This window comes from Chrysoperla carnea, chromosome 1 (assembly GCF_905475395.1).
Source record: "Chrysoperla carnea chromosome 1, inChrCarn1.1, whole genome shotgun sequence".
Lineage (NCBI taxonomy): Eukaryota > Metazoa > Arthropoda > Insecta > Neuroptera > Chrysopidae > Chrysoperla > Chrysoperla carnea.
Window position 1 is genome coordinate 118,720,840 of NC_058337.1, and position 21,089 is coordinate 118,741,928.

The window sequence follows — 21,089 nt, forward strand, 5'->3', positions numbered from 1 at the left end:
TACATGATACTTGATTTTGTAAGAAAATCTTTTATACTGTATTTACTTTAAAAAACTGTTAAAAAAGTCAAGTTTTTATCCTCAATGGTTTGCCAATTTCTGCCGGATCGAACTTTACATATTTAGCTTTATAACTATTGTTTTAAATTTTTCGCACAACGATAAAATATAGTTTCAGATTTCGATTAATAAAGAGACATTCCTAACATACTGCTTGTGAGAAAAATAATTAGAATTATCTTTTGTAAATATTTTAAATCGTATGAAATAAAAAAAAAACCTAGTAATACGACATTTAGGCAAAGGTTGATCTTTATTTCTTTATAAAATTATTTACATGGATTTTCCATGTACAAAATTTCATCCCCACTTCCAATCCCTGGGGGTAAATATAAATAAAAACTATCCTAGTATCAGATTGTACATCGTGTAAAAATTTGAGCTCAATCGATGCAGAAATTTTTGAGTCCATAAGCAATACACAAACGAACATGACATTATTATGTGTTTGAATATAAAACTTGGTTTCCTGAATTACGTTATATTAGATATCCTGTAACGTCATAGACGATTTGGGGAATTCCTCACACCCACATATTAAAGTAAAGACCACCCACCATTCACGCAATCACAGGACTACTGCCGTCCCTGATTTTTAATACATCAAGAGTAAAATGTACACTAAGCCTCTTCTTCAATATAATCTTTAAAACAATATTTATTATTTACAGGTCATTTTGTAAATTTTAAAAGCCCTGAAAATAAAAACAGTATATTTCACTAAAAACAATTGAATAATTCATAAAACAAATGGTTAGTTTATATTCTTGACACTAGAGGGACACTAGTATTTTAGATAAAATATTGTTGTTTGAAGTTTTTCAACCCAAAACACAAGTGAGAGAGTTAAGGGTGGATTTTAATATGTCAGTTTAAAAAGAATGACAAATATTGGATGGGTTGGGACGTTGGGAAAATGTGCTTATAGATGATCTTTTCGAATGGACTCACTTATTCACTTTATATTATTATTAATATTTAATCAGTTTTTCAAAAAAAAAAAAAAAACATCGTAGAGTAGTATTATTTGAACATTATATCACATCTTTTCGAGAGTCGGTTAAAATGTCAACACTTTAAAGTGATATAGATAAATAAAATTGGTGTATAGTATACCTATAATATGAAGTTTATACAAAAAGCCCTGGACTAAACGCCATGTAACTTCCATATGCGAGATACAATTATCAGAATGTGGCCACCTTATTGATTTCAGGTTGAACGAACTCAAAATATATATTATAAAAATTCTAAAATGCTACAATTCAGTGTTGGTGTTGGCGCAGGGAAGTCTTTTTTAAATGTCTGTAATTAAATACTACGTGAGGCAATACCTATTTTATTGAAATTGCCCGATGAAGTATGTACTTTTTGTAATTAGAACTTTTACAAGAAGCCGTGTTGTTGCCTATTGCAAGAAGCAATGCTTTTCGCTAGAAGATGGAAATTGCAGGTTTGAGAGAGATTTTTAGGCTTCAGACCAAAGTGGGAGTAGGCAATACCCTTCAACCTAACATAACATTAAAGCCGTTTTTGAGCAAAGCCACCTTTTTGTTAAATGAGAATGATAAGAATATTTACTCTATCGGACTGAGAAAACACTGTATGATCGCTTATGACCACTTTATTTATAATTATTAAACAAATCAGCAAAAGTGAAGATAGTATGGTATGTTCGAGTATGTTCGAGGTGGTAGGCAAACTCATCGGTACAGTATCTTCGAACAAAATATTTTATTGTTAATAATTATTAATGTTATCAAGCAATCGTAGTGTCCGACAAATTCCCTTCTGCATTTTTTCAGACATGACGCTATCATGCTCATTTGAAATCGCAGCACTTCCGAAAAAAGTTGTAGAAAGAAAGTCTGGTAGTTTCGCCAAAAAGAAGTCACTCACAAGATTTCAAGTGTGTATTAGCTATTTAACAAAATATGCTGCCCCGCGGACTAAAAGAAATAGACACCAAATAGTAAAAATTCAAAGGAAAATGCAAAATTGATTTTCGAAGTCGAATTTATTCTAACCTTTGCATACAGCATTATAGTTTGTGTATAGAAGTAAGACCGCTCTAGAACTAATATCATATCACACCTAAAAGATATTGTGTATTATTTAGTAGCCAATTTCTCTATAACAGCAGGTATATACTATAAACCTACCTACTACGTTCTGTCATCACTAAAAATAATCATTTCTATGTAAATCTAAATATCATTTTAAAATCTGTCATGTAAAGTGAGGTTATTGACATTGAATGATTGTTTTATATGAAAATGGAAATATATTGGAATAGATTTTCACAAGAGAACAAATATTTTTTATTAACAAAAAGAGATTTTTAACGGTTTTTCAACTTCGAATATTTAACATGTTTGAAAATACATGTTTGAAAAAATCGTTATAAACGATTTAAACTTCATGACAAAAACAAATTAGCACAATGCAGCGGGGATACGGGAGCTTGCAGCTAACAGTTTACGGTCAGAGTAAGGCAATATTATTACTTAGGCGTACTTTTTTTCTTATCCCAATTGCCAAAGACAAACATGCTTTGAGTTTAAACCAACGTTCAAATTTACTTTTCGCTGAACAATGCTCATCGCTTATCGTTGGCTCCATTTAAGATCTCAAGAGAAGAAATACGTAATACAGGCATTTCTAGCCTTCTAGTCATTTTAAAGATCAAGATTTTTGGCAATAATTGCTTTGAATCAATCGGACAAAGATCATTCGGAAGAGTAAAAAAGAAAGACTATGATTTAGATACAAGAGTCATTTACTTGCAAGACTTCGTTAGTCAAGAGGATAAGCCTTTCTCAGCCTTCCAGTCATTTGTAAGATAAAGACTTAGGCCATAATAACTTTGAAACGATCGTTCATAGATCATTCCGAAGAGTAGAAAGAATGGCTATGATTTAGATAGAAAATTCATTAACTTACAAGGCAGTATTATGGTAAACACGTACTACAGCCAAATAAGTCTATTGAAGTCCAGATCCAGGGAAGGGAAACTGCCCTGCAAATCCTCTCATCTTGGTATGCCATGCAAAGGTACTTCTAGTTTTAAGAAGCAATTCCAGGCACCATTTGTATGCTTCCTATTCTATATAAAATAAACGTAAACGATTAAAAGAGTATGCACGATGTTAGCTAACAAAATCCATATCCCGCCAATCAGTACCCAATTACTAAATAGTTTCTAATCAATTTCCTTTCAATAAAGATTCATACCCTTCCTACAATTTTTATCCATTTTATTAGACATGATCGGTAATAAACTTAATTATCTTTCACATACTTCATTCAATATGGTGATAATATTGTATTCTTTTTAATTTTATTTTTTTGAGGTTAAGTTTGTATATCGTAAATGAACCTAAAGCAACTTAACGTGTATATATAATAAGTTAGTTATAGTTACTGTACACATATTTAGTACCTATATGTGGGGCTATGTGTGTTGAGTTAGTGAACGCGCGGCGCCAGTAGTTTTGCTGTAAACATGAAATATCCATTATAAACTTACAAGAATTCAGTAGTAATTAAAAGCCAATAACTAACTTTGATTGTTTTTAATAGTGAACTACTTAACAGAAAACATTATTTGAATGAAATTTATATTAAAAAAATAAAAAACTTGTGAGTAGCAGATCTCCATTACCGAGGTCATATTAGCCCCTCGATTCTTTCACTAAATATTGCTTATTGAAAGAGATGTTGTGTCTGTTAAGCTTGTGAAATATCGACTGAAAAGGATTGAAAGGATAGTTGGCTAAATGATACTACCAAAAGGCATTTCTTCACCATTAGCTCACTTCAGAAACAAATTTCTCTATCTTAATAATCCCTAATGGGCACTTGACACTTACTTAGCAAACGTTCCAATTTTTAAGGCTCTTGTTCAGTTTGGAGTAGCGGTACAGCCTTCAAGGCACTTACTTGACACTAACTGAACCTACGCACCAACTTTCTAGTTCAATTTGGAAGGTCCGTACAGATACGAAAAGAATGAAAAATAACGAAAAAGGCAGCCAAATTATTAGGAACAACTACCATTTTTTATAGCATCGACCTGTCTATAAACTACTAACACCGAATTTCAGGTCATTTGAACTAAAAGAGTTTGGAGTTGGTCAAATGTAGCAAGAAGTTATAAACGGGTTTATAATGCCCTTCGCACGTTCTGCTTCGTTGACGTTCTGCAAAAAGGCATAAGTCTATATTTCGGTTGAAAATATGAGTAAAAAAGTCAACACATACATACGCTCGTTGTAACCCTTTCTGTGTGTGTAATCAATTAGGTAGGTGCATATTTTAAAACTTGAGGTTATGTTTCTTATAAGTGAAACTTATTAAGCGTTTGTTCATGTATAGCGTTAACAGTTTTTTCTTTTTTTTTTTTTTGTTAATTTGAAATAATGATAAACAATTTTATTGTCTTTGTGTGTTTTAATTATTATTTATTTTTTATTCACTAATTAATGAGTTTGATATTATTTAGATTTAAAAAAATTTTTGTTGTATCGTTTTGTGTCGTTTCTTGTTATAAAAATAAAACAACCTAACCTAAAAACAATTTGATATGTATGGAATGTCTATTGTATGAAAGTATAATTTAATTAATTGCGTATGTAATTTTTGTTTATAATTATTTTATTTCTTTATTTGTCCTGTTCAATTATTTACAAACCACAGTTTAAATGATATTATTTATTCACTAGACTCTTTGGCAATATTTTAATAGCAAAACTAATTGGTGGTATTGCATGTTTAAAAAAGTTATTGATGAACGAAATATTTTGGTTTCTCGATAAAGATCAAGAAAGAAAATTTTAGTCTATGTTACGGGAAGATTTTTATTCGACGCGATATCTTTCAAAGCCATTCGTTATTATTGTCAACGATAAGAAAAATCGATGTTTTAAGAAGCTGAACAAATAAGGAAGGAATAGAAATAGATAAAGAATTGGAAGAATGAAGAATGGGAGAGTAGCTGAATTACCTTAAGAAGCCATCTCCAGGGAAGTAGAATGAGTGGCAGATCAAAGTAGAAATACGGTTGACTGACTGGTGTAAGGAAGGCAAAAAACCCAGCAGAATACAATGGCATTCTCAGTTGAGCCAGAGCCACCTACAACTTTGGTTGTACGGTGTTCTTCGATGTAAAAACCTGAGCGAGTTTTAGAAAACAAACACTAATTTATGCGGTTGTTAATTGCTTGAGATGAAGGTTATCTTAACCGTCTAAGTTCAATATTTCAGTTATCAAAAATTATGGATTAAGTTTCATAGTTGATCCAAAGTTGTTCGGGGGCATTTAGTGCTCTTTTAAACGATAATTTACATTTACCACTGTCTTTACTTCATATGAATCAAAACTAACGACTCCTCGAAAGTTCAAACTGGTGTGTGCCGATATAAGATTGCCGAAAGGGTCTTGAAAGGCACTGATATGACATTGAAAGGTAACTGATTTGTAAGAATGGAATATGCATAATATTTATGAATTTGCATTTATTTATGTGGAATGTGGATACTCTATTGTAATAGTAAATGAAAATAATAAACCTTTGCATTTATTACAATTAGTAAATAGTTAAAAAATATGTGTTTTTTTTTACAAACAAACATTATATAAAAACCACATAATTTGTTATCAAATATGTAGCAATGAATATGTTTTCAATTGAATGTGTTATGTCCAATTCCGGAGGAGTTTGAATTCCATAAAACATGAAAATATTTATAAATAACTCAATAAAATTAAATAAATAAAATAATATCATTCATTCAGGTTGCAGGTATTTGTTTGCTTGTTTGTTTGTTCAGTTTTGTTGTGTGTATTGTCAAACTAATAAATTTAGTATATATCGAGAAAATATTCACCAGAGGTTATTTGATTATTGCGAGTCTACTATTATATAGAAATGCATATAGAATGTATATATATAGTATAAATTTTATATTAAAATCAGATAAATGTTACTCGAAATTTAAAATATATTCGATTTTAAATTCGAAATTATATGGATTACAGAGTGGATTAATTACTTCCTTTGCTCATGGATTTCAACTGGATTTCGCTTTTATATGTGAGGGGTGAAAAGTTGATATATCAATAAAATAGAATAATTTAAACTTTAGTAACAGAGGTGAATGCTCCGGCCTTGGATTCTAGTTCTTTCTCCTTGGATTAAAAAAAAAAAATATGGAATTAACCAAAATTACAAAATAGACGAAATTGAAATATCTGGGAAATGTGATAGAAGAAAATATAGCACACGGTAAGAAATGCATTTAGTTTACTAAAATGTTGGTATGGTATAGAGACAGATAAATACCTATAGTTTCTATATTTCTATTCGGTATGGAATGGGGATATTCACCAGAAGCATTGTGGGTATCGCCATCCACTATGAGCCTGACGCTCATATTGCGTCTGCCATAACTATTGGATGCATTTGTTACCCGTGGTGTAAATTATCCGAAAACATTCATGAATCACCAACCTTCAGAAAAATACTATCTCAGGAGACAATTAAAAGCTATGAAGGAGGAAAGGGATAGAAGGCTTCAGAGAGTTTAAGTAATTATAGCCAAATTGAATCCTGCAAAAAGATGAATCATGCAAAAATTCTCGTAATTGGAAGGATAGGAGTTCTAGTAGATTCTTTTTAGTGGAAATCAGCAGAATAGAAGGTAGAACATTACGCCTGGGCTGAATTTTATAGCACAATGCTCTCGAATAAAATTAGCTAATTGCTGCGATACAAGAATGAGTGAAAAGACTTTCATTAGGTGATCACAGAACCTGTTATAATGTCTGAAAAGTGCCTTAATAATTCGGTGATATAAGAATGAGGAAAAAGCTTCTTATGGATGAACTAAGGATTTCTTATATTGACTTGAAAAGAGTTCAAAGAGTTCTATTGACAGATATTGATCTTTGGAAAGGGAAAAAAAAGTAAGAACAAGTGGATTTGAACGATAATTGTATAAAGTCATGTTTGGTAGCTAGATTTAAACTTAAAAGATATATTTAAAATATAATCGTAGCTACAATTTCTTCAATTCCGTCTTTCATTTCGAAGAAGAGTATCGTATCCAAGACAGCCATGTGCAAGAAATCCGCATTAATGAAATAATCCGCGTTTTCTATTTAGAGGCACGGAAAATGAGAATTACTCAATTAGAAAGAGAATCGCTTAGGAAGAGCATCAACATGTATAATATTATGTAATAAATGACATAAAAAAGACTTTCCACCCTGTATTAATAACTAAATAGTCACCTAACTAGGTGGTATACCCCGACAGACACACAATATATATATAGTTAACACACATAGATATACTACAATACTAGATAGCTGATAGTATTGGTGTTGTTGGTGTGATGGTTGTGACACTCTAAAAGCCATATTTATAATTCATAAGTCGACAATGTTCACTTTATAGTACAAGAGTTAGCTGTTATAAATTAATAATGTATATAAAACAATATACATTGGTCCAGTAGTAAGTACAGTGCTACAGTGTATAGTGTTTACAGTTCTCTGTTGTTCCGACTCAAATATTTAACATCTTCGAGGTATTACAGTCTCCATTCACACATATAAATACAGGATGTTCTATAATTGCCTATAGAACTTTTGCTTCTTGAATAAGCTGAGAAAAAAACCTTCTTTACCTTTACTTATATTAATAAATTAATAAAAAATACATTCTTCCAAATAAATTTCATCCAATAAAACAGAGGATGTGTTTCATCATAGTGTGAAGGAGTGACCTAAGTGCAAAATTAGCACACACAAAAACTATAAAACAAAATCTTTTACATCGTATCAATCTACAACATCAACACAATACACATAATGTGGTTTGCCTGTGAGAACATGGTCTGTTTTGATAAATCCTTGGCCAAAGTATGTGATATGCGCACGACAGGTTGCATACAAGATCTAATTTACAAAGAAAGAGAGTGTAATAAAACCTGCTTTTTATGAGTTATATATATTATAATATAATAGTAGGTTAATTATATCGTAAATTAGGCCTCAGATCCAAATTTGGTAAAGAACTCTTTCTTCTCCTATCTCTCAGCTTATTCAGGAGGCGAACGTTTTGCAGTCCATTATAGAACACTCTGTATGCAGCTCTTCCATACAGACATCGAAAATGTTTTGAATTGATTGGGAAAATAAACGTTTGTTATTTGTATTGCATATATATATATATTTGTTTTTGTTAAAATAGGACCAATGGTCAATAAAATAAAACTACATCCCAAATTGCCAATATTCGACGTACAATTTATATGTTATCGATATTATGTGTGTTTTGTTTTCGACAATATATTTGCTGTGAAAATAGACATTATTCACGAGAATTTGGTAAATTTTTAATCATTTGTATATGTATTTGATTTTAATTATTTTATTCGAATTTGCTATCATGATAGATTTATCTACCTCATATTTAAGTATACGATTCTAAAAATTTAAAATTTGTTGACTAGTCAGAATTTCTAGTATATTTTGACAAATTCTTTCCTCGATATATTATCCATATATCGTGGAAGGGTTATTAAAGTATGAAAAATTATTCACAATTATAAATAACTATAGCTTAGTGCACAAAAAGAAATGGTTTATTTCTCTCACGAAGTGGAAATGCTGAATCTGACCAGGAGAAGAATTTTTGAGTGCGAACGACTTCAGCCTTTCTTTTACTACTAATACTTTTCTAACGATATAGTAAAAGAACATTGATTTATTAGAAACATTATTTCTTCAGATGAAATTTTGCATCAAGATAAAGCAGATGTTAAACAGAAATGAAAATAAATGTAAAAATACATACCTCCATTTTGTTCGTCGATTTTGAAACCATGTTTTTACTTGTGCATCAGTCATTTTTAATGATTTCGCTAAAGCTGCACGTTCAGCTGATGCTAAATATTTTTGTTTGTGAAATCGTTTTTCTAATTCAGCAATTTGTAAACGTGTAAATGATGTACGTGGCTTCTTTCGTTTTGGTGGTGTTCGATTTTGATATGGATGTCCAATTCGTCGTGCCATTGGAAATGTTGCTGCAATAAAATATAGAAAACATTATTGTAAAAGACATCTTTTTTGAGTCATTTAGAGATAAGTCAATTTGGTTCATTTTGTCAATTGAAAACATTTACCAGTGAAAATTTAAAGGAAATTTCAGAAGTTTACCCGTAAATTATATTTTTCAGGTTGTCGGATAAAAGAAATTCATTTAGTCACGTGTCGGACAAAATGAATATTATAACATGAGGTTTTATTAATATGTTTATCTGATATCTCTTCCATATCCCTATATATTATTCAAGCGAAAGTTTGGATGGATGGATGTTTGTTACTCTTTCACGCAAAAGCCAGCGAACGGATTTAGATGAAATTTGGCGGAATTTTGAAAAAATTCGTGAAGATTCTTAGCGCATTTTTCTCAAGAAGGTTTGATTAATTTTCACAGTAACGATAAAAACTCTCAAAATCTCTTTTAATCTCGAGTAACACCGCGAGGCGCAGTAAGAATATAAAAAGGATATTCTTTACTCTTCAGTGCAAGAAAAAAAAGTAGTAGATTTTAGACTTTAATGAACTTTAGAAGATTTAATGAGGTAAATAAATCAAACTTTTTCCCAAATATTTCCATAATGACATTCCATATTTTTAAAACACGCAAATTATGTGACACTTTGAAAAATGAACCGTTGGAAATAGTATTTAATTTCTATAAAACTTACTCACGCATTCTCGTAATATATGATATTCAACAACTTATTAAAAAATGATATAAAAAAATTATTATTTTCATGCACTCAAGTGATTAATTATGATAAATGTGTTTTGTGCGCTTTTTACAATAAAAATTCAAAACAAATAGCTTTGATACTTTAAATAATATAGCTACAAACAAATAATGCTTAATCTTAATGTGATTAAGTACATCGAACGTTGTAATACTAAATGTAATAACACGCGATTATACAATTTTCAATTTGAATTATATTCTTGTAATAAATATGTTTTTAATTTCCGGTCTTTGTAAATAATTTTTCTTTTATTATTACAATTTCAAAACCGCTATATTTTTGTTTATAGTTTAATGAAGAAATTGTAGATATTCCTTAAGTTGATTGACATTTAATAATATGAATTGTATTTTAGAATGTATATCACTTATTTGCGCTTCCACCAAAATAGTGTAAATTTAGGATACGATTATCAGACGAGTAAAAAAATTATATAAATAGTCTTTGTGATGAAATTCATGGGGTGACATTATTTAAATCTCCAATTTCTCAATAACGTGATTGGAGGCTGTAGGAAGGCATCTGAAGGATATGATTATAAAAAATTTTGAATTAAATATTTCCAAAGAATATTACGTAGGGTTTACATCATTTTCCTACCTATTTATTACAAAAATTCGAGAAATTTACCTTCGATATCGATAAAATTCATTATATAAGATAACTTATATATCAGATATAATCCAAAATTGGACACGTAGACTGATTTTCTCCGAAACTATGCATCTTATCGATACATGAACCACATTTTTGTATTTTTTTTGGGTCAAAATTACCTTATATACAGTGTTTTATCGAAACGATCACAAAAAATTTTTCCCGATTTTAATTTTTTCTAAGGGTACATCTTAAGAAAATTGCAAAAAATCGAAAATATTTTTTTGCCTTCGATATCGATAAAATTCATTTTATAAGATAATTTTGACCCAAAAAATCCAAAAATAGGGTTTATATAATGATTGGATGCGTGGCTTTTGAGATATGATCAAAAATTGGTCACAAAAAGCAATTTTCTCAGAAACTATGCATTCAATCGATACATACACCCGATTTTTGTATTTTTTGGGTCAAAATTACCTTATATACAGAGTTTTATCGAAATCGGTCCCAAAAAATATTTCCCGATTTTTTCGATTTTTTTTCTAAGGGGTACTTTTCAAAAACTTGCAAAAAATCGAGACCCAGTTGACCTATGTTGCTCATTTACGAACTCAACCTCACTTTTTACGTTCTGAGCACGCTATGAAAATTTCTGCTTTATATCTTTTTTCGTTTTGGAGTTATCGTGTTGACAGACAGACGGACAGACAACCGAAAATGGAGTAATTAGATGATTTTATGAAAACCTATACTAAAATTTTGGGACTTGGGACTAAACTTAGTATATCTTGATATATTTCATAAATACATAGTATAATAATAGATAAATCGTTTTTCAACTCTCATAGATCATTTAGTAATAATTTCTTAAATAATTTTTAAATTAAATATTAATGCATTTAAAAAATTCCATACTAATTTCATATACATAAATGACCCAACCTGAGTAGAATTATAAATATTATTTTATTTATAAAAAAGTCAGTTTTAAAGATTATTTAAAAATGGATAGACTGACCCTATGTACATACATTAAGAGAAGCTGGGACATAATCTTATATATGGGATAATTATTATTAAATATATTTTTCATCAGAGATAAGAAATTAAACTTACTAAAAACAAATTTTACTAAAAACCACAATTTCACATATACGAGTAGGTAATATACATATTTAGGTATATGTTTTTTTTTTTTTTTTTTCAAAAATTTGTGGTTATTATTTTATTTTTTTATAAATATTTTGTGGGGTTTTATTTATTAATTTATAATATAGTTTTTATTTTTATTATTATTTTTGTAAAGAATTTTAATTTTAATGTTTTTTTTTTTTTTTTTTTTTTTTTTTTTTGAAAATTACTATACACTATTGATTATTATTTTTTGTTTACATATAATTGACCAGAAAAGTAATTATTAAAAAAAAACTTTTATTATTAAAACAAAAAGAAAACTGACTTCAAAAGAAAATCTTTTCCAAAACAAATTAATTTGCACTAAAAAGTAAAAAAAAAACAATAATACAATGTAGTTAAAATTATTGTTATTTTTGGAGTCGGTGTCAGCCAAGGAAACAACTCTGACAGACCAGGTTGCTACATAAGCTTGGCTGACACCGACTCCAAAATTATCGTTATTTTTTTTACTTTTTATTACATAAAAATTTGTTTTGGAAAAGTTTTTCTTTTGAAGTCGGTTTTCTTTTTGTTAAAAGTTTTTTTTATTTTGTGATTTTTAGTGAATCTGAAGTACACTAACTAATTTGTTACTAAAAAAAGAATAATCGAAATTGGTTGGCGTGCTATTGAGTTATTCGTCCTCTTGTCGTGCATACTTAATGCAAATTTAAGACTTTTATGGTTTTCGCATGAATGCCGTTGTCAGAACTGGACCAAAATTAAATGAGACCACACGGGAAGCACCAGCTTTCAAATAGATAAAGAATCATCAAAATCAGTTCATCCAGTCGAAAGTTCTGAGGTAACACAAATAAAAAAAAATACAGTCGAATTGATAACCGTTTTATGTAAAAAATTTGTATGAAATAATAATAAATAACGTAATAAATTTAATAACTATAAACTAAAGGTCATTTTTTCTAAGAAAACAATAAAGTAAATATTCGATTTTTATTATGTTTTGAGAATTATTAATTGAAAATTAAAAACTGATGGAAATTACAAAGCTGCTGTACAAAGGTGTGATTTTTTTTGCAAAAGTATAAAATTAATAAAACCAAACCTAAGGTTATTTTTTCCAAGAACCATGAAATTAAATAAACTATAATTGTTTTTTGATATATTAATTAATAAACAAATAAAAGAAACAATTAATTCATCATGCAAATTAAAGAACACTGAAGTACAAAGGTGTGTTTCTTCACTACAGTTTTTTTTTTGCACAAATATGAAAAAAAAAAAAATTTATAATTATAGACAGAAAAAAAAGAAAAAATTATGATTACTAAGCATGTTTTTACCTCATAATTAAATATATTATGACAATAAAAAATATTTAATTTGAAACCATAATTAGTATTTTAATTTATTTTTTAATAATAGAGTTTTTGTAGTTTTATTAAACAAATTCTCTACTATGTTGTTTTTTTTGTGTGTTGTTTTTTCAAATATTATTGTTTTTAACGTGAGTATCGTGAGAAACAAGACACAAAAAAACAATTCGTTTATTTAAAATATACATACAAACAAAATGGCTACCATATCTACACCGTGTAATAATTAATGTTGATAGGTATATTTAATTTTCTTATGTTTGTAATATAATAATAAATTTATTGTAGTGTTTTTCTTTTAATTAATATTTTTGCAAAATAATTAGTATTAAAGTTTAATTAATTTAAGGATATCTTTAATTTATATTTTTTAATTGAATTTTATTTCTGATGTAATCGTTTGTTTTAATAATGTTTATATTTTCTGTATGTGTATTTGTTAATTATTATTTTCACAGTTATTTAATTTTTTAGAATTTTTCCTTTGTAAAAAATTAATATTCTTTAGGCTAGGAGATGATAACTGATTTCAATCGATGATTTATCGGTTATGCTTTGAAAAAATTGAAAAAAAAGGTTTCGGTGGAAACAATTGTTTCGAGACACACAACTTTCCTGTGTACGATAGGTATTTTTCAACTACACGTTCAATCGTCAAAAGAACTAGATTTTTAAATTTTTTATCAAAATTACTCTAGAAAATGATAGTTATTAAAATCGGGCAGAAAAACATTTTCCCGAATTGGAAATTTTCTGTAGAGATCACACAGTTTTATTAACTTAACTCGAAAAAAATTTGTGTCGGGTTGTTTTGTGAGAGTACTTTTCCAAATATCGTTGAAAATGCTGTAGGAAAATATTTTATTTCGAAGTGATTCAAGAGATGTCGCGACAATTATTCATCTAACCGTCAAATAAGCTAGATTTTAGATTTTTGGGACCTTATTACTCTAATTTTCTTAATAATCGATAAACATAGAGATATATGTGTGATTGTAAGAGACATTGTATGTTTCTGGGGTATCGATGGAAGAAATTGTTCCGGAATGCCAACTTTAGTTTACGATTATGGTCGTTATTTCAGAAACTAATTGTCTAATCATTAAAAGAATCCGACTTTTGTATTTTTGGATCTACTTGACCAAAGTAAATGATATTTAGTCAAATAAGAGAAAATTTACCTGTTTGTTTAGAATTTTCTTTAGAGGTAAAAATTTATTTCGGAATTTGATAAAACCTGATGAATAGGATAGTTTTTATCGAAAAGTTGCAAAAACTAATCCAAAGGCCCGTTAATTTGATGGATTTTGCGGTAGATCAAAAACTTTTTCAGATATCGACTGAAGAAATTCGTCTGCGTTATTTCTCGCCAAATACAAGGTTAGTCTATATCTATTATTATAGTCATGTCTCCATTTACGTTGAAACGTGATGCTAAAAATTTGGAAGCACTGGGTAGATAGAGTTTTTATTTTCATATTTATAATTTTAAGTAATATATTTTTGTTCCATCGAATAGAAAAATTTTGCTGTTTTGTGCTGGATGCTATTAAAGTTCTTCAAATTTCACTGGCTTAGTTAATTTTCGAAAGCATTTCAGTTCTTGTGTAATGCATAGTGTTAAATAATTAGATCGAATAGTATTTTGACTAAATCTACTCAAGAAAGTCACTCTTTTAATATTTCTAAAGTTAAGTTTGTTTATAAACTATAGATCTTACGGCAATAATAGACTATATGCCCATTGGCTTAACGATTAGTTTCAATTTTAATCCAATCATATAATTCTTGCGGTTTTCATTGGCTCAAAATAATCTTGTCTATCAGACTGTCTACATGACGAATATAAAATTAAATTTAATTAGACATATTTGAAATTCATATAGTAATAACATTAATATACGATTTGTAATTTCAATTAACGATTACAATCATCGATAAAAAATACTCCATTTTATTTATTATTATACCGACCGACATGGCATAACTAAAGCGATTCAAATAAAAAAATAAATAAAAAACATCGATTTGATAGACTTAATAATAGTTAACTAATACTTATACGATATATTAAAATTATTTTAAACAACCATGTAGTAAACACTATGATGTTATGAATACGAGACAAAATGGTTCATTATAAAAGATCGTTGTCATAGAAACATTATCGTATGAAATTTGTTTCTACCGGTATTTTCGATAAGGAACCAAATCAAATAATTATAATTTCATTCTTCTAGTTACGAGACCAAAATTTTATTTTGTAAATATGAACTGTTAGATTGCAGTTTTTAGATTGTTTTAGATTTTTTAGGAAGATTCATCTGTTTTTCAATCTTATGAATTTCCATTCTTTCTTCCATTTTTTGGATTAATGAAGTGTGTATATCTAAAATTCAATAAAGCCCCATTTAAAGCTAAATCACTCACTCGAGGACCCACTCACTGAAAGCTTAAGACACTTCCAGACCCCAACCATCCGAAAAATCAGCAACCCCCCCCCCCCCCAATTATGTTTTTAATATTTATACAAGCAAGAAAAATTTCAATTTTTATTACAACCCTCTGGAAATTTGGGCCCCCTAAAAGTAAGTTTTCTAGTTCTGTAACTTTTTGAAGTTTTTTTACAATTCATAGGTACCTATTTTTCCAAGTTTTCTTCCAACATTCACACTTGTCGAGCCAATTTTAATTATACTAATTTTAATAAGCTGTAATAACACCAGACGTGGAATCCGGGTCTATTTAGCAGGTATTTAGCGAAATATTTACAGGCATCGTTTGTTTTTATGGCTCTTGAAACTAGAGTAAATAGGCAAATGCTTGAAAACGGAAAATTTTGTGAAATGTACCCAGAAAGTATAGTTATCTGTTCTTGTCCAGTTTATAATTATTTGATTAACATCAGCAATGCGAAAACTGATCTCAATCAAAGTTGTGCAGAATGAATTTTACTACAATTTATCAAGTAGGTCTATTTTTTTTTATCTACCCACAGATACATTGAAATCACAACACAACTGCGGCTCAAATTGTTTGTAACACTTTACGAAAGCTCTGTTGAATTTTGCTCGATCATTGGCACAACCCAAATCCTTATTTGGATCCTGTCAGACTAAGTAGAACAGAATGATCTACCAGTCTGAAGTTAATAACAAAATACAATGGCTTAAATTACATTCATAAGTTTAAAAGAACAAATTTTCCTATAATTTATCAGTGAATAACTTAATCAGATTGAATGGTCTGAACTTTAAGTTGATAGCATTGACTAGTTTCACGTGGACAATTTTTAATGTACCACGTTGTCCATATTATATGCTATATAGCTTGTAATACAACTTCATATCATACGAATATAACAATCATAATAATATTATTTTAAATATAGACAATTCTTACATCACGTAAAAAGGCCATTAAGGATTCAACCAATAGGAACGTTGAATATAATCGACTTTTTTTGTGTGTATATATATATGTATATATAGAAAGAGCCTTATTTATTAAAGGTTTTTTCGTTCGAGCCAAACAAACTATTTATATATATGGTTATAATTTAATATTTTTTTTATTTTAAAAATATTATTTTCATTGGAGCGTTTAATAATAATATACAACAGCACAGCAGACATAAGGCTCTTTTGTTTTTATTTATAATATATATTGGGTGGGACCATATATTTTTATATCGTTGTGTAATATAATATATCAAAGGTATTTTTAATATACTTTTGATATAGACTGTACATTTATAAAAAGTATTTGTATGTAATTATTTATTAGAGGCATGAATATAATTGGTTATTGGCTATTTACAAGGTCGTTTTTGATTATTGGGTACTTTTATGTAGTCGGTCGGTATTATGTGGGTTTTTTTTTTTTTTTTTTTTTTTTTTTTAAATATTCAGTTGGTATCAAGAATTTTAATCGAAGTTTTTAATTAAAAGTGAATTTTTACATGAATATCTTAACGTAAAGGTAAAACAGTAAGTTACAAGCAGTTGAAATTTTTAAAGGCGGTCTGTTCTATTCTATGACTAATCGAGTCGATAAAAAATTGCAGTTTTATTGGTGGTTAAATTTAAAAAGTAAAGGCGTCCAAAAAACCCAAGAATATTTTGGCATTTTAGTTTAGTTGTTAAGATTACCCTACAGATATTTTTGTGAACGCTTCTTCAATTTACTATCTAATAAAATGAATTTCGTAAAAAATTACTTAGACATTATATTGATTACTTTTTAAATTGTAAGAAGTTTCCTAAATGGTACCAATATAAAATTGCGGAAAACTTACATTTAAAGTGCTATGTACTAAATATACAAATTTTGTTTATTTAGAGCTTTTATTCATTTTCTGCGCAAGCTTTATCAAATAAACAATAAAATATATGATTAACTGAGCATTATTAAGGATGTTCCAGCATGGTATTTGCAGTTTCTATGTTAAAGCAATGGTACAATTTTTTTTTCGACAGAATTTAACGAAAAATTAAATTTAAGAATTTAATAATGCTTACTATTAATTCCCAAAGTTTCAGAAATTTTGACCGTTTAAAATGGGAAATAATTATGCCAACGTCCCAATTTCGATCAATTTACGTCAAAATTAATATCTCGAAAGTGAAAATTAATTTCTAAATTTTTTTTTTAGAATTGTATTGTATAAACATTTTTTTCTACTTTTTCTTCAATATATAATAATATCATAAAAAATAGTTGGAGAGACCGGACATTTTACATGCTTTAAATGGGACATGACCCTCAAAATCGCGAACTTTGTCTTTAAATATCTCGCGATCTAAACGGTCAAAAATTATGAAATTTTAGGAATTCATAAATAAAGCTATTATAAACCCGAGAAAAAAAATTCGGCCAAATCTGTCGAAAAGTGATTTCATGCTGGTACTACCTTAACTGTTGTTTTATTGACCAAAAAGGTCTATTATTATTGGATATGAATGGTGTACGATTTAGGAGATGGGTGACTATCTACGAAATCGTTGCCAAAATGGTACTTTTTGCTGCTTTTAAATAAACAACGAAATATTATATACCTAGTGATCAAAAAAGTAAGGAATGTCTCAGATCTTATGTTCATTGTAGCCCGAGACAAAGCCGAGGGGGACAAACATAAAATTTGAGAAATTTTTTACTAGCTCCGGTAGTGTGAATACTATTATTCTCCCTGGCTGAGGCGAAAAGCATCAACTTCGTTTTACACAGTGGACAGAAGGTTGACACTTACTGCTCGGAGATGAGAACAAATATTATTACTAATTATATTTTAAACAAATCAATTCTCATAAAATTGAAAAAAAATTAATCAAGTTGTTTCTTCTTTAAACTTACTTTAAGGGGTACGATTTAGACTACTCTCCCAAATAATTAAATAACTTGAAAATATATCACATTTTACTTGAACGTAAACCCTTTTTATGATGTTCAATTAAAAATAATTAGGAGTGTTTAGATCGAACCATTAATATTTTAACACGAATTAAAATGTGATTTAACAAAATTTCCAGTTAATTAATTGGCATTCAAAGTACGTATAATAATTAAGTTTTTTTGTTATATTTCAAATTCAATCATGCGATTTTAAAATGGTTTTCAATTATTTAGTATCCGTGTTTGTACTTAGAATATTCATTGGCTAGATAACTAATTATTTCAATATTATTAAATACAATTTTTTTTTCTTTTAAATTCCAAGATACATTAATGTATATAATAAATCTGGATTGCATACTCATGAACATAATAGAATTGTTGTCAGCTATGTAATATAAGTATAAACATCTATGATGCGCATACGTATATAGAATGCAAAGTATAAAAATATTTACAATTTATTTATGTAAAAACCACAATAATGTAGAAGAACTGTTATTAATTTTGTCTTTGCCAAGGTAAACAAAAATGTTGTTAAAATATAATAATTTATTTATCTCAATAAAAAAAAAACAAACTGACCATTTAAATATTTTTCTGCATTTAATATATTTTATTAAAATTTTTTAAATATCTTACGATTCAACGGTTTTTTTTTTTTTTTAAATTCAAAAATGCATATCAAATAATGAAAAAGTACGAGATTGGATATTACTTAATGTTTTTGGAAATGTTTTCGACGTTTATAAAATTGGCAAAGCTTCAAAAATTGTGCCCGCTTTTTGATTACATCATTTTCTCAAGAAGAGCAAGTAGTGCTAAATTTTTGTACAATAAACTATTTAAATAATTTTTCTTACGCATGGTCTTATTGATAATTGCTTGGCTCTTAGATTAACTTTCCTAAGTTGAAAACTTTTCCAAGAACTTGTGACTTGCATGTGACCAATACTGGAAATATACTGGACTTGTTTAGTTTTGGCAATTCTAGGAACACTTTAATATATTTAGAAATTATCGATTAAAATGATTGTTACCCTGATACATGCTTTGTAATCAAATACTGTGTTATTTCTAGCTTAACAATACCATGCAACTATAAAAATATGTAATATATTGTGTGCAAGTGCTGCCTATAAATTTGATAATATAGACATCTCTCTTCAATCATCAATACTCTAAACTATAGTCGTCTCTGTTCATCAAATGATGGATCTTCGATGAACTCGTTATTAAATCAAAATTTTGTTGTTATATCATCGGCAACCTTATATTTTTATGGTATTATTTTAAACTACAAGATTGTCTAAATATTTTAGATAGTTTTTGATCACACAAAATTTTTTGATATAGAAATATCCAATTGAAAAGGATAACCTATATGATTCATCTTCATTTTTTCAGCCAACTTTGAACGATAAAATAATAATAAAAAAGCCCGATGACCTAGGAATTTTTTATGATTTTTGGAAACTTTGTTAGTCAAAAAATGTATGCGTCAGTCCAAAACTAACAGCGTCAAAAGTGAAACTTTTTATGTAATTCAAAAACTGTCAATGAGTGTACAAAAAAATACATTGCAGCAAAGAAAAATTGACTGGAAATTATAATAAAAATGATTTATAATAAAAATCAAGAAAAATCTACAGACTATCCCGAATTAATTACTACGGAAGTTTCACTCGTACGTACTATTATTTACATATACATAAAACTGTATACATATACGTACAAGTGAAACTTCCGTAGTAATTAATTCGGGATAGTCTGTAGATTTTTCTTGATTTTTATTATAAATCATTTTTATTATAATTTCCAGTCAATTTTTCTTTGCTGCAATGTATTTTTTTTGTACACTCATTGACAGTTTTTGAATTACATAAAAAGTTTCACTTTTGACGCTGTTAGTTTTGGACTGACGCATACATTTTTTGTATCTTCATTGACAATAACTGAGAATAAAAACAATATTAAATACGAGTTAACTCTCATGACAAAACGCTAGTGTCCCATAAAAAGTTTCACTTCAAAATTTTTAATATGAAATAATTTAATAGACATATACATATATATATATATATATATTACATATACATAAACATTCTACATTAAGAAAAGAACTATATAAGTAATTAATATGACTTATGTTAATGAATCACAGATTCAAATATCTTTATCTGCACTGTCATTTTTATTTGGCAAAATAGAAATAATTGGCTTATAACATTTAATAAATAAAGATCGACATATAAGATTTAAATGTAATTGGCTTATAACATTTAATAAATAAAGATCGACATATAAGATTTAAATGTAATTGGCTTATAACATTTAATAAATAAAGATCGACATATAAGATTTAAATGTAAGTAGGTTTGAACTATCCTTGTTTAATAAAAACGCTAGTGTAGGCTAGCTAGCTAGCTAGTGTACTAAATAAAGATCGACATATAAGATTTAAATGTAATTGGCTTATAACATTTAATAAATAAAGATCGACATATAAGATTTAAATGTAAGTAGGTTTGAACTATCCTTGTTTAATAAAAGATTTAAATGTAAGTAGGTTTGAACTATCCTTGTTTAATAAAAAGAGACAAGGAGTTTAACAATGTTCGGCCTCTCTCACTCTGCTGGAGTAAATGGTAAAAGAGACAAGGAGTTTAACAGTTT

The 21,089-nt window shown here is 28.2% G+C and overlaps 1 protein-coding gene across 1 annotated transcript in view; it reads right to left on the bottom strand.

Moving 5' to 3' along the window:
- The window catches only part of LOC123305729 (T-cell leukemia homeobox protein 3), an 83,024-nt gene that overhangs the window by 23,387 nt on the left and 38,548 nt on the right, over positions 1-21,089 (bottom strand). The window contains exon 2 of the mRNA XM_044887529.1: positions 8,925-9,153. Coding sequence (XP_044743464.1) covers positions 8,925-9,153 — 229 coding nt within the window. The remainder of the gene's footprint in view (positions 1-8,924; positions 9,154-21,089) is intronic.